General features: G+C 33.4%; 2 protein-coding genes across 2 annotated transcripts; both read right to left on the reverse strand.

Moving 5' to 3' along the window:
• Positions 1-1,019: 1,019 nt before the first annotated feature.
• Positions 1,020-5,880, reverse strand: LOC11416397 (glucose-induced degradation protein 4 homolog). Its single transcript, XM_003604800.4, has 8 exons — positions 5,734-5,880; positions 5,571-5,626; positions 3,026-3,169; positions 2,299-2,372; positions 2,095-2,149; positions 1,952-2,014; positions 1,726-1,853; positions 1,020-1,425 (listed from the first exon to the last, which is right to left on the reverse strand). The coding sequence occupies exons 1-8, from the start codon at positions 5,783-5,785 to the stop codon at positions 1,347-1,349; spliced, it is 651 nt and encodes a 216-aa protein (XP_003604848.2). The 5' UTR covers positions 5,786-5,880; the 3' UTR covers positions 1,020-1,346.
• A 2,577-nt stretch (positions 5,881-8,457) lies between these two features.
• On the reverse strand, positions 8,458-11,018 carry LOC11422493 (eukaryotic translation initiation factor 6-2). Its single transcript, XM_003604801.3, has 7 exons — positions 10,880-11,018; positions 10,693-10,789; positions 10,481-10,569; positions 10,094-10,138; positions 9,181-9,311; positions 8,961-9,071; positions 8,458-8,885 (listed from the first exon to the last, which is right to left on the reverse strand). The coding sequence occupies exons 1-7, from the start codon at positions 10,887-10,889 to the stop codon at positions 8,679-8,681; spliced, it is 690 nt and encodes a 229-aa protein (XP_003604849.1). The 5' UTR covers positions 10,890-11,018; the 3' UTR covers positions 8,458-8,678.
• Between the last annotated feature and the right edge of the window lie 1,384 nt (positions 11,019-12,402).

Consider the following 12,402-nt stretch of genomic DNA (forward strand, 5'->3'; position numbering starts at 1 on the left):
GTCCCCGTGAGCTTAGCTCAGTTGACAAGGACAATGCATCATATAAGCAAGGTCTGGGGTTCGAACCCCGGACACAACCAAAATAAGGCAGGAAGCGACAAATAGGAGAGTGCTCATTGTTTTACGGGTCATCAGTGTTGACGTCTTTAGGGTCTTGTTGTGCAGGTCCCCCATATTGCTCAACCTATCAAAATCTTAACTTCCAATATAGTTTCTGATAGATGTTTTCATTGAATTTTAAGCAATGGAGAGGCCTCTTCAGCAGTTTCCATGTCTTTATACGGTATCAACAGGAGACTTTGTCACCAAAAGAGCTCCCACAAGGTAGAAGCATTAACATGTATTTCTGGCTGGCAGTGTTCAATTGATATTCAAACATCATGCCTCCACTTGTTAATTGCACCCATAATCCTCTTCAAACCAATGCTAGCCATCTTTTCTTGAGTGAGAGAGATTGAGATTGGAATTTGGATTTGGATTTGAAGGTCACAATAGTGAAATTATTTTTGAGCGATCATTTATTGATTTAGATTTACTGCAATTGCAAAACCCTCACTAACTACAACCAACACATTTCTGGCCATTGAATGGAAATCAGAACTTATATTTTAACTATGTCAATTTGTGATTTGAAATTTATAAACTTAAAATTTAAGTGGTTTGATCTTAATCCAATTTCTTAGATATAGACGGTAGTTTTTTTTTTTTTTTTTGACAAAATATAGACAGTAGTTGTTAAGTTGATTCTTATAGACAGTAGTTGATTCATGTATAAAAATATTTTACTTTAAATCATATTTATTTGCCTAGTAACTTCTGCTTGAGGTTAAACTTACATTAAATCTACATCAAACTTTGTTTTTAGAGTGAAAAAAAAATCTAATTAATTTTTAACAAAATCAAGTTCAAAAACACACTCTGTTGAAACGTTAGACATCATTTCTCAAATGGAGAGGGTTACACATAATTGTTGAGCGAAAAATTTATTTAGTAAATGCATCACAAAGAGAAATTATGCGTTTTTGTGTAAAGGGCAAAAATAAGCTGCTGTTAACAAGATATGTACATGTACGTATTGAATATAGTTGAATCTCGAAACAACAGTAGGTCATCTAATCAACCCCGGAGTCATTGGTAAGTAGTAACATAATGGGGTTTTTATAGTATATCACAAAGTTATTCACAGAACTTTTAGATGATTGATTGTAACAACAAAATTTCACTTTTCTTACGGTTATACAACACTGACAGTCATGAGCTCTTGCATAATCTTCCAGGTTCTTGACTAACTGTAAACCACCTCAAGGATCAAATGATGGATTTTGATATGCTATGTGTCACACAATCTATTGTAGCTCATATGATGAAAAAGAGAAACCTGATCTTCCATCATTTGTGGCTTTCAACTCAAGCTTCTGAAATGGGCTGCAAAGGATCCATGAGTTTTATGTCAAAAACTTTCTTAAGATCTATAAAAGAGAATGAATGATAAAGAAATAAAGTGACTCCTCCAAAGTGAAGAATGTAAATCTAACGCGGTTTGTTATATACATCCATGCATGTTATCATAATCAAAGTCATTGATTTTTCAATAAACTGGTTATAAATCTGGAAATGTGAGGCCAAAGTCACAAAAAATAAAATAAAAAAATGCATAATGATCGAATTTGATAAACAAACACAGATATAAACTAGTAATAACAAATTGGAATCCAACAGAAGTACCTGCTATTCGGATCGTAATAGAAACCACTGATAGAACCATCGGTGCATGAGAAACAAACGTAGTAAAATCCAGCTATTGTTAACCCACAGTCAGTTCCGACATTCACGAAATACTGCTCCTTCCATCTCTGAAACAAAGAACATAATGCAAATGTTAGTGTTTACATTTCAGATAAAATAAAGTCTTTTAATATTTTAAGTTTTGTATTGGTGAAAATCAATTTACCATGAATATGTAAGGATAGTTGCTTAGGTCCACAGACTTGCCACCATCTACCTCTACTTGGCTCTGGAAAAATGAAATGCATTAGAAACATTACATCTAGGGATGAACCTATCTTACACATGATACCAAGGTGAGATTGTTACCAATAGGGGACCAAAAGATTGAAACTTAGTCCAGTGCCTTATATCATCCTCTGGTCTGAAAAAGAATAGAAAGAAAGAAAAAGATGTTAGTATTTTTGTAGAATAATGAGGCAATTTAATTTAATATTTATTATATAGGACGTCATCAGTATTATTCAACTTATGTTTCATGCTTGATTTAATTGTTATTGCATAACAACATACGCTGCCTCCCATTTGCCGGTGAAGAAAGTATAATTCTTGGTATCGACAATCTCCCCTTCCCAGAATGTTACTACCTATAAATCATTAAAGAGAAAGGTAGTGTTAGTGATAATATTTCTTTCTTCCAAGAAATAAACAACCAAAGCATGCAGGAATAGTATATATCGATTTAAGATTACATCTAAGTAAAACCTGATGAACATGTTATACTCTAAAATGAATAAAAATAATTTGCTATATCATCCACACGTGGGATAAAAAAGTAAAGAAACTAATCACTGCCTGGACCATATTGGTCACCATATCAATATAAAAAGAGAAGAATGATCATAAAAAAAAAAAAATCATATATTAATAAGATAAACTGTGTGAAATAGACATGACAAGTTCTGGTATAAAGTAGGTTAGCAGAAATCTTAAAATTTAAAGGCCAGCTAGAAATTTTAGTACTAAAACAAAAAAGCATTGTTTGTAACCTACGAAAGTTCAATAAACATCACTAATGCATGTACGTTTGTTAGATAAATATAAAACCAGTAGGTTATTCTGATATACATTTGAAAAAAGTTACATACGATTAATGTTGTCTTACAGATTCAATTTGTGACAAATAGTTCAAACTGAACTAGAGAGAGCTCATAAACATGGATATTTTCTAAAGGAAAAAAGTGGTTTCTTTTTCTTTATTTCCTTTTTAAGAAAAATGAACTATAGAGAAATTTCTTACTGGCGTGTCTGCCATAGGAACATTAAGAGCTTCCATGGTGCCACATAGATATCCATGCTCAAGGTCACATCCTTGTATACGGACATTTACCCTCCATGCTTCATCCTTTTGTAAGCTTGAAACATTCTGCGTCCCCGAAAAGGCCTGAAAATATAAAACATCCTGTAAATATAGGACAACTTATATCTATAAGCCCTACTTATCGTGTTAACCAATCAAGGTGTAACACGTAACCTCAAATTTTAAAACAATTAAACCACCAGTTACAAATGGATCAGAGTATAATCCCTCCACTTCAGAGATCATGTCTTATAACCGTCCCCATTCATGATATTTGCTTGATCCCTCCATTAACCAATTTTTTTTCTTCTAATTATACTTCCCTGGATTGACCAAGCCTTTCCGTCTATTATACTTCAAATAATGAATGGGATTGAAACCCCAGTAGCATGGCAGTAAAAACAACTTTGGGAAGAGCGCGATAGGGAGAGTCGTGAGAGACCTCACAAACGAATATGGGAACAAAGATCCTAGAAGAAAGCAGCAGTGAACAGGTCGATTTGTATCACCGTAGCAAAATGAAACCACGATGTTACTCCCTTAACATCAATGTTTTTGCAAAAACATCCTCATGTGTGTTTTTTGACTTTTTTTTCTTCTTAAAATACTGAAATACGGTGTTTATATGATTGGAACAAATAAGCTACATGTTCTCATATGATAGGTTTATAGTATCTAGTGTCAACTATAAATGCGGTTGTACAGGATGTAAGTTCTGTCCAATAAGATATACTAGCTGAAAGAGTAAAAGCATGTTGTGATTCAGAGGTTTAAAATTTGAAGTTGTTTTCTGTATCTATTGCTTCAGAAACCAGCAAGCTACAAACATACTGAGAGGACTCTAGGTTTGGACCTAAACTCAACAACTAAACTGAATAGGGAAGTTAGTTACTGACACAGCAAAGGGAAAAGGAGTTGGAGGGCCTGTGTTCAAACCCGGACAAAGGAGAAAATATTAATCTAACAAACTAACTACTAATATTTGCCATTTAAAAAAAAGTTACCGACGCAGCATTAGAGGCAAAGGATCTTCAACGGGAAGGGAAATAAACCAGAGCAAAGCTCCTACATGAGAAGACATTCTCCGAATAAACCAGAATGATTCCTTCACTCCCCCTGCTGCACGATATTCCCACTCAACAATAACAACAACAACCAAGCCTTATCCCACTAAGTGGGTCGGCTACATCAACAACAACCAAGCCTACATGAATCAAAGGACGCTATAGTGTTGTATCAAAAACCATGTCTTTCTCTAACTCATTTACCTCTAGATCCTTCCTAATAGTTTCTCTTGTCGTTTTTCTAGGTCTACCCCTAGCTCTGGTGATCTAACTCCCTTCCATCTGATCTACTCTCCTAACTACATAATCCACAGGTCACAAACCACTCAGTCTAGTTTTTACCATCTTTTCTACTATAGGTGCCACCCCAACTCTCACTCTAATGTCATCATTTCTAATTCTATCCCGTCTACTATATTCCTACTCACTAACAGAATTTAGTGGGCTCTATCTCTAATGCCACATCAGTAACTAACTTCCCTATTCGGCTTAGTTGTTGGGCTTAGGCCAAAACCTAGAGCCATATCACATATCGGGTATATATATGGCACAGGTGCACATACAATACATTTATACGACAATTTATAAAGCTATACAACCAGTACAGCTGGGTTCTTTTTTTTTTTTTTTTTTTTTTTTTTTTTCCGTTCCCTTTCAAACCATGGAATGGCTTAGGGACCAGCCAATACATCTCAGGCTTCAAAATTCACCAAAACCAGAATTTGGCTATACATCTTAGGCTAAAAAATTCACTAAAACTATCAATTGGCTACATTTCCAGAAACTTCAGAACCATTGAATCAGCTCCTAATCCGTTATGAAAATTGAAATAGAAAAGTCTTCCTCGAACCACAATGTAGTCGCACATAACACAAACCATTCACTCAATCCTCCATTCTAATGAATCCAATCTCAAGCTGTAATGATGTTTTTATTGCTTTCGTTCATGATTCAATGAAAAAAACAAATAATACTCAATTACATTTCAATTTCATTAATACTATCACTGATATATTCCCATCAGCAGAAGTTAATTATAGTTACCAATATTGAAACCTATGAAATCCAGATACGTAATACACGAGCAGGTGCAACACAATATGGATACGTGTATACGCGAAATTTTTTCAGTATAAAAGCTTCATAGATTGAAAGCAAATATCACTTTGATCAAACCTAAAATGATTATTTCCACTAAAATTATGTTTTCTTCTTCTTCCAGATGGAATATTAAATAAACAATAAGTCACCAATGTTCCATGACTTACCCACTTGAAATAAATGCATAAAAAACATAAAACAAAGAAACCCAATTTCAAAAGGGTTTTTTTTTTTTTTTTTTTTTTTTTTTCTATACCCATTTTGTTGAAGATTGAAACAAAGCATAAAAGAATAAAAAAAAATGAAAATGAAGAAAGTACCTGACCAACAGTTAGAAGAGTACAAGATTGGAATGAATTACGCCTTGAATTTGCACCTAAAACATCAACAAATCAAACAAGATTGTTGAAAACAACAACAATAATATTCACAAAAAAATCACTGAAACGAAGAAGAAGAAGAAGATGAAGAATATGTTTATACCTGAAACGTGAGAAGGGGTTGTGATGTTTTCCAATGCTACTCTCACAGGCATGTTGTAGATGTAGAAGACTGATCGCAATGCTTGTGCTTGAATCAAAGACCAAAGAGAAGAAATCAGAACATAAAATTATTTTTGGCTTAAATATACGAACAGTCTCTGTAAATTTGAAAAAAAAAAAAAAATTAATTACATCGTGTAAAAAAAAAAAAAATTTGTTTTAAAAATGTCCTGACCCCACTTCATTGGTGATTTGGCAAGGTTTTGGGCCACGTGGCATAAAATTTTGTCAAATCACCAATGAAGTGGGGCCTGAGACATTTTTAATAATTTTTGTTTTACAGGGATGTAATTAATTTTTTTTTTACAGGGATGAAAATCAAAATGCGCTTAAATTACAGGGACAGTTTGCATATTTAAACCATTATTTTTCTCAAATTTACTTTTTTATATTTTTCTAAACAAAATATTAAAAATAGTAAAAAAGGTCTTATTAACGGGACACTGGTTAATGAATCCAAAACTAAAAAAAATATCTTGAAAATATAAACTGTTATTTTTTACTAACTAATTATTACATCACTTTTTAATTAAATCTTACCTCTTTTTAGCTGCTTAACCAATACTCCGGGAACATTGGTTAACATTGTCCATAGTGAAAATGCAAAGTGGTCCCTGTAAAATAAATAAACATATCAGTTGTATACGAATATAAATAATTACACATATCACTTGTATACAAAAAGAGACAAATGAAGGTTGACATAGTTGATAAGATATGTTTTAGACTCTAATAGACTGGACAAAACAGGTAACGAAACTTAAATATTTATTTTTTGAATTTAATTAATGTACAATTATTTTGCATATGTATATTATATGTTGTCAAATGAATTCATGAACATGAAAACAAACCTGCAAAATGTTTTTCATTTTTGATGTACCATGTAACAAGCATAAAACCACCTGAAAGAAATAAAATATAACTCTAAAAAAAATTTGTTGGGCAAGGCTACCATCATAAACTGTCATTAGTATCTTTGTAACTTACCGAGATTAATTGGATAGTTTCAAACTAGAAAGATTCACTAGCTTTCTGCATTGATAGAGGCTAATTGAATTTGCTACACCGTTATCACCATGGCAGAACTAATTATTTGTTTTGATTTAGAGAAATCAGTGAAAAACCATAGAAATAAGCAGAATCAAACATTCATGTGCTTAGATCATAAAAATGAATGGCCATATATAAAATAGAATAACATACACATTTTTAAATCTAACGGGTCACTTCCAACTGTATATAATTTAATTGTTTATTTACACTTATCCGTTACTTAAAATAGTTAGTTGTTCTTCTTATTACCTATACAACAGACTAATACTTTTTTTTTTTTATCATGTAATTTAGTGACTAGAATTCACCATTTTTAAGGTGAATAAGTGGGGCGTCTGAGGTTCGAACCTCGGCCTCTGCATATAATCATGCATGTCCCTGCCAACTGAACTAATATTATCAAGCACTTATTTTATTTTTAGGTTTTTTAAAGGATTTTATTTTTAGGTTGTTTTATATTTATTTTTTGCTAACTTAATTTCAGGTATACTGATTTGAAAACATGTTTGATGCCTGTACCGTGTCAAACAAAGAAGAAACTGCTGGTGGGGTATTGAAAAATTAGCCACAGAGACTTCAGTCAGTTCCACCTAGGATTAACATGGGTACCATTGAAGTTGTAACTTCAGGGTACCAAACACTAATTTTTTCTTCATAAAAAACATCCAGACATGGCAACAAAACCTATACCCGTGGTTATCCACCCGAATCAAACTCAATTTGACGGATTTTCTCTGTTTTGATTGGGTTTGGGTATGGGTTTGGGTTTTCCCCAATTTAAAAACACGGGTATGGGACGAGTAAAGGGTATATATGTACCCACCCCGAACCCATACCCAAACCCGTCCCAAATGCAAAAAAACTAATTTATATTGATATGCCATGTTATTTTGTTTGATAATTGTCGTGTTATAAAAACTAACATTGATATTTAAAGGAGAAACTAAATCAATCGGTCTAACAAATGTTAAAGTGAACATATTGTTGATAATTTATTACAAAATTTCTCTAGGGGTTACAAAAAAAAACTTCTATTTTTTATTAAAAAAATTATTCAATGCGGGGACGGGGATACCCGAACTCGTCGGAGACGGGCATGAGGTTCAATTTCTCATCCCCGTTGGATATGGGTAGGGTAACGGGTAAGTATATGAGAATCGGGTATGGGAACGGGGAATGTAAAACCCGTCCCCACCCCGCCCCATTACCATGCCTAATTCCAGAACACCCATATGTGTATTATAATTATGGCATTGGTTTGCATATTCGAGTTTAGAAGGTTATGATGTATGATTTCATGATTATCACTAATTTGTCACATGTTAACTCCTTACATATTTATTATAACATTTTATTGTGCTAATTTATGAAAATGCCAATTTAGAATCATGACAGCAAGTTTAAAACATTGATTGGACTCACGAATCAATTTGTATAAAAACCTCACAGATCCAACCTAACAAAATCAGTAAAATAGTAACGGGAAGAAAAAAAATGGCAAATGAAGAACGCATGTTTCAAGAAATTCAATCTGTACACCATCAATTTACAATAGAACATGACCCAAAAAAAAAAAAAAAAATTCTGAGTAATGCTATATATCTAGAAGAATTTGATCACGATATGGTCGCGAAAAGAAAGTTTGCCTGGCCGGAAATCACGGCGTGTTGGTCTTAAAATTTTGTTTTGGTGAAGCGGTGGTCAAATTAATTTAAAATCTAAGGGACATTAGCTTGCCATATCATTCGGGAAATCATCACGATGAAGAGTGTATTAAAACCAAAACTCAATGTAGCTACTAATGAGCAATTTCCTCGTCCCATCCAACATTCATAATGGTTCCCTCAGCTTGAAAACTCTATCAATCACACAGAGCTCTGCTCTTGTGGTGCTTGAACCACAAAAGGCTGTCCAATCATTTACGGTCATGCCAGGAGCTATAGCTTGGCTGCCTCGGTTGACGGTCCCAGTTTCAAAAGGAACTCCAAGAGCTGCAGAAAGTTCATCCAAGACTTCTTTGGAAGCATGAGGGTGGATCTGCAGCAAGTATATCGTCAAAAGACCTGAATTACAAATTTTAACTTTTCAAGAGAACATGTCTTGTGTACTAACCAAACCACCTATGTTGGATAAGGCACAGTAACTTCCAGAAAAAAAACTATAATAATCTTCCGGCTTGAAAACTTCTATCCCAAGGATATCTGTGATTAATTCCTTAGCATCCTGAACAATATATGGCAGTAAATGATACTCTATCAAAATCAACCTGTCTTAAACAAGAATGAGATAGTGGCCTGGAAAAGAAATCTATGATGTACAATTAAGACAATACCGAGTGAAGATCGGCGTGCGCAAGGGCCACATAGTCATTACATGCTATAAATCTTGAAGAAGCACACAATTCTTCTTGCATGAGCTGAAGAGCAACTCCATCAGGCAGACTTCTTTTTATATGCAGCAATTCTTTAGATAACCATGGCAAAAATATCAAGTACTGCATTATCACAAACGGTGTGGAGTTCTATTCCACAACAAAGATGAAACAGTATATATAAAAGCCATATATAAAGAAAGTAATAAGTGATAATTAAGGAAAGGCAACACTTCTGAGTATTTTTGTGTTCTGATAAAGACAAATAAGCAGATCACGCCCCAACAAAAAAATGGAAGAAACAAAATGTGAAAGGCCAAGACTGCTGATAAAAGATCCCAGATACTTGCATGCAGACAAAACTTACAGTATCTTTTGGATACTTGATAGTCAGATAACTCTGAGTCTAGACAATCATCATGAAACACCCTTTTGTTAAAAAAGTATTTTAAACAATCTGGTATATTTATGTTTTTCTGTTGACAACTGTCCAAAAGCCATAAAAATAGTCTAGGTAGTGTATAATTGTTCACCTCTCTGGTGCTAATAACACTAAACCAAAGTTTCCTAGCTCAAAATATTCTTCAGTGCAAATAAAAATGGTATCTTTTACCAAATATGTGGTACATAGGAGTGACTTAGTCGGTGCTACGTTTTAATTGGTGTGCTTTCAATAGTGTTGTCGATGGAAGAAATCCAAAAATCAACCATAAAGAACAGTTTAGGTTCTTTAGTGACCTAAACAATTGGGTGATTTGTTTCATGGTGGAAGGGGGAGTGAATATGTTTTGACAAACAATGACCCACTACATTAACATAAGCATTCAATTGTACTAAGAATAAACTAAATGGATAGCCTAACAGCTGAAATCACCTTCGAGTGTGGTTGTATGGGGCAAGAGAAGCCCATTTTTGTTTCCTGCAAAACAATAGAAAGGTAAACTTATAAGGTCCCATTAGCATAAACAAAACAATAAATAGGAAAAACTGATGTTACCATCTTTTTATTGCAATATCTAAAACTATAGGTAAAGGGAATACGGGCTGACTTTTTCACTTCCAATTATACCCTTAAACAAATTTGCATATAATAATTATATATTATTGGTGTCATTCAAAAATATAAGAATTTTACATTGTTGGCTTTTGTATCAAGCAATTATTAAAAAAAAAATAAAAAAATTCAAACTGATTATTTCTCTACTCCTTTTATTTAAAACCCCACAACTTCGGCAATATTAATTGAGATATAAAAGTTTACCAATACAAAAACGACCAACACCAGAACAGCCACCACCAACGGAGGTTTTGATGATAGGGATCGCATCTTCTAGTTCAGCCTCAATTGCACTGTACCAAAAACACATATATCTATTCATCTGGAGAACTGGTACGGAATTCCAATCCATTTGAAACCAAATGCAAAATTCCAATAGGAAATATATTTCATTAGTACATGAAAAGATTGAAAACCTGTAGAAGTTATTGGAACCTCCAGTGCCAACCAAGCAATAGGCATTGGTGAGTTTACAATAAAATCCAATTTCAGTGCTGTTGCCAAACAGAAGTCCTACAGGAGACATATAACATTGTGTTCATTGTAGCAATAGATGTATTAAGCAATAAGTATTTCTATAGAAAAAGCAAATTTTCAACTTACTATTTGCCATGGCTGAGATGAAAGAAATCTCTGACCCTAGTAATCAACTTAATATCTGCAGTAGTAGAAATCCAATAAGAAAAGCAAAGAAATGAATCATGAGTTAAGTGGAAAAGTATTCCAGAAATTAATTCATTCAATTCAATAGTTTGTAATATGAAAAAGGTAAATGTTGAAAAGAATTGTTTTTCAATTTTTATAGCTTTTTTTTTATTTCTTTTATTTTATAATTTACAACGTTATAATATGAAGCACTGACACTCCTTAGATTAAGTGTATCCCAGGGTCGGACGCGTATCTCTACACCGACACTTGTAATTACACTAAATTATGTGATTTTTTCAAATTATTAATTTTGTCTGCGTGTAGGTGTCCGTGTCCGATGCCCGTATATGTGCTTCATTGCTTCATTGGTTATAACAAACTATTAACAACACTAATATGAACATGTACTCCATTCCAATCCCAAAATTTCTAATCCAACAACTAAACAATTCTCTAATGATGGTGGCCCCACTTTGCAGTAAAACCATGGCTATCTAAATCTATGAATTTACATGTATCTCAGAAAATAGACTCGAATGGAATTATACAAACAAAAGATGGAGGAAAAAAAAAACATAATTCGCATAATTTAACAGTGTATGGAGAGATTGAGAGGGTTTGGAATTTGGACCGATTGCAAAAGAGAGAAACAATTGTGATTTTAGAGAGAGGACACCTGAAAACTCTGTTCCGTCGCAGCACCTCCGTCAATCAGGTCTTTACCAAACCTACTCAAATACTAATAATATATATACCCTATTTCGGCTTTTTTTGAGATAATTTTTTCTTTTTCTAAAATTCTCCTCAATTTTTATGAGTTAAAATCCTCACAATTTATTTTTATAAACACAAAAAATAGATAGTAGGTGCCAAAGTTAAATGTGTCCCATTATCTTTTTTTTTTTTTTAAATAAAATGTGTCTCATTATCATTAATTATATTTAAGATTTTTTTGTATCTTTATTTCTTCAAATGGAAGAAATGGAAAATATAAAAAGAACTGCTTCCTGAGTGTTTCTGCTCATTTTGTAAAGGGTCGAACTGCTGTGCAACATTGTTGCACTCTATGAATTTTGATTTTATTGACAGCTACATTCTGGTTCCCACCAATTCCTTCGATTCGTTTTACATTCCTAGGTTTCTTCTTCTTCTTCATTAGAGGTTGGTGGTGGTGAGTCGGTGACTTCTTTTGTGGAGAGGGAGAGAGACAAAGGAGTATGCATGGTGTGGGTGTATTTGTGTGTGTGAGTGACAGAGAATAGTGTGGTGTGTTGTTTCCTTGCTTTTGGCATTTTTTTCCCAAATTCTTTGAACAAGATTCTATAATTTGCCTTTGAATTTCCTTCATTTCTTTGGTCACTTTGTTAACAAGATTTTTTTTTTCTTTTCATCTCATTAATCAAGGTTTTACAACTCGAGAGTTTACCTCAACTCGTTTTAGCTATGTAAACTCGAATCATAAACTCGTACGAGTTTAC

This window comes from Medicago truncatula, chromosome 4 (genome assembly GCF_003473485.1).
Source record: "Medicago truncatula cultivar Jemalong A17 chromosome 4, MtrunA17r5.0-ANR, whole genome shotgun sequence".
NCBI classification, from domain to species: domain Eukaryota; kingdom Viridiplantae; phylum Streptophyta; class Magnoliopsida; order Fabales; family Fabaceae; genus Medicago; species Medicago truncatula.

Coding starts and splice junctions, on each gene's coding strand:
- LOC11416397 (XM_003604800.4), bottom strand. CDS start 5,785: ATGCCTGTGAGAGTAGCATTGGAAAACATCACAACCCCTTCTCACGTT. Junction 5,627..5,733: donor AACCCCTTCTCACGTTTCAG/GTATAAACATAT, acceptor TTGATGTTTTAG/GTGCAAATTCAAGGCGTAAT. Junction 2,373..3,025: donor TTCCTATGGCAGACACGCCA/GTAAGAAATTTC, acceptor AATGATTTATAG/GTAGTAACATTCTGGGAAGG.
- LOC11422493 (XM_003604801.3), bottom strand. Junction 10,570..10,692: donor GGTTCCAATAACTTCTACAG/GTTTTCAATCTT, acceptor TTTTTGGTACAG/TGCAATTGAGGCTGAACTAG. Junction 10,139..10,480: donor TGTTGGTCGTTTTTGTATTG/GTAAACTTTTAT, acceptor ATTGTTTTGCAG/GAAACAAAAATGGGCTTCTC.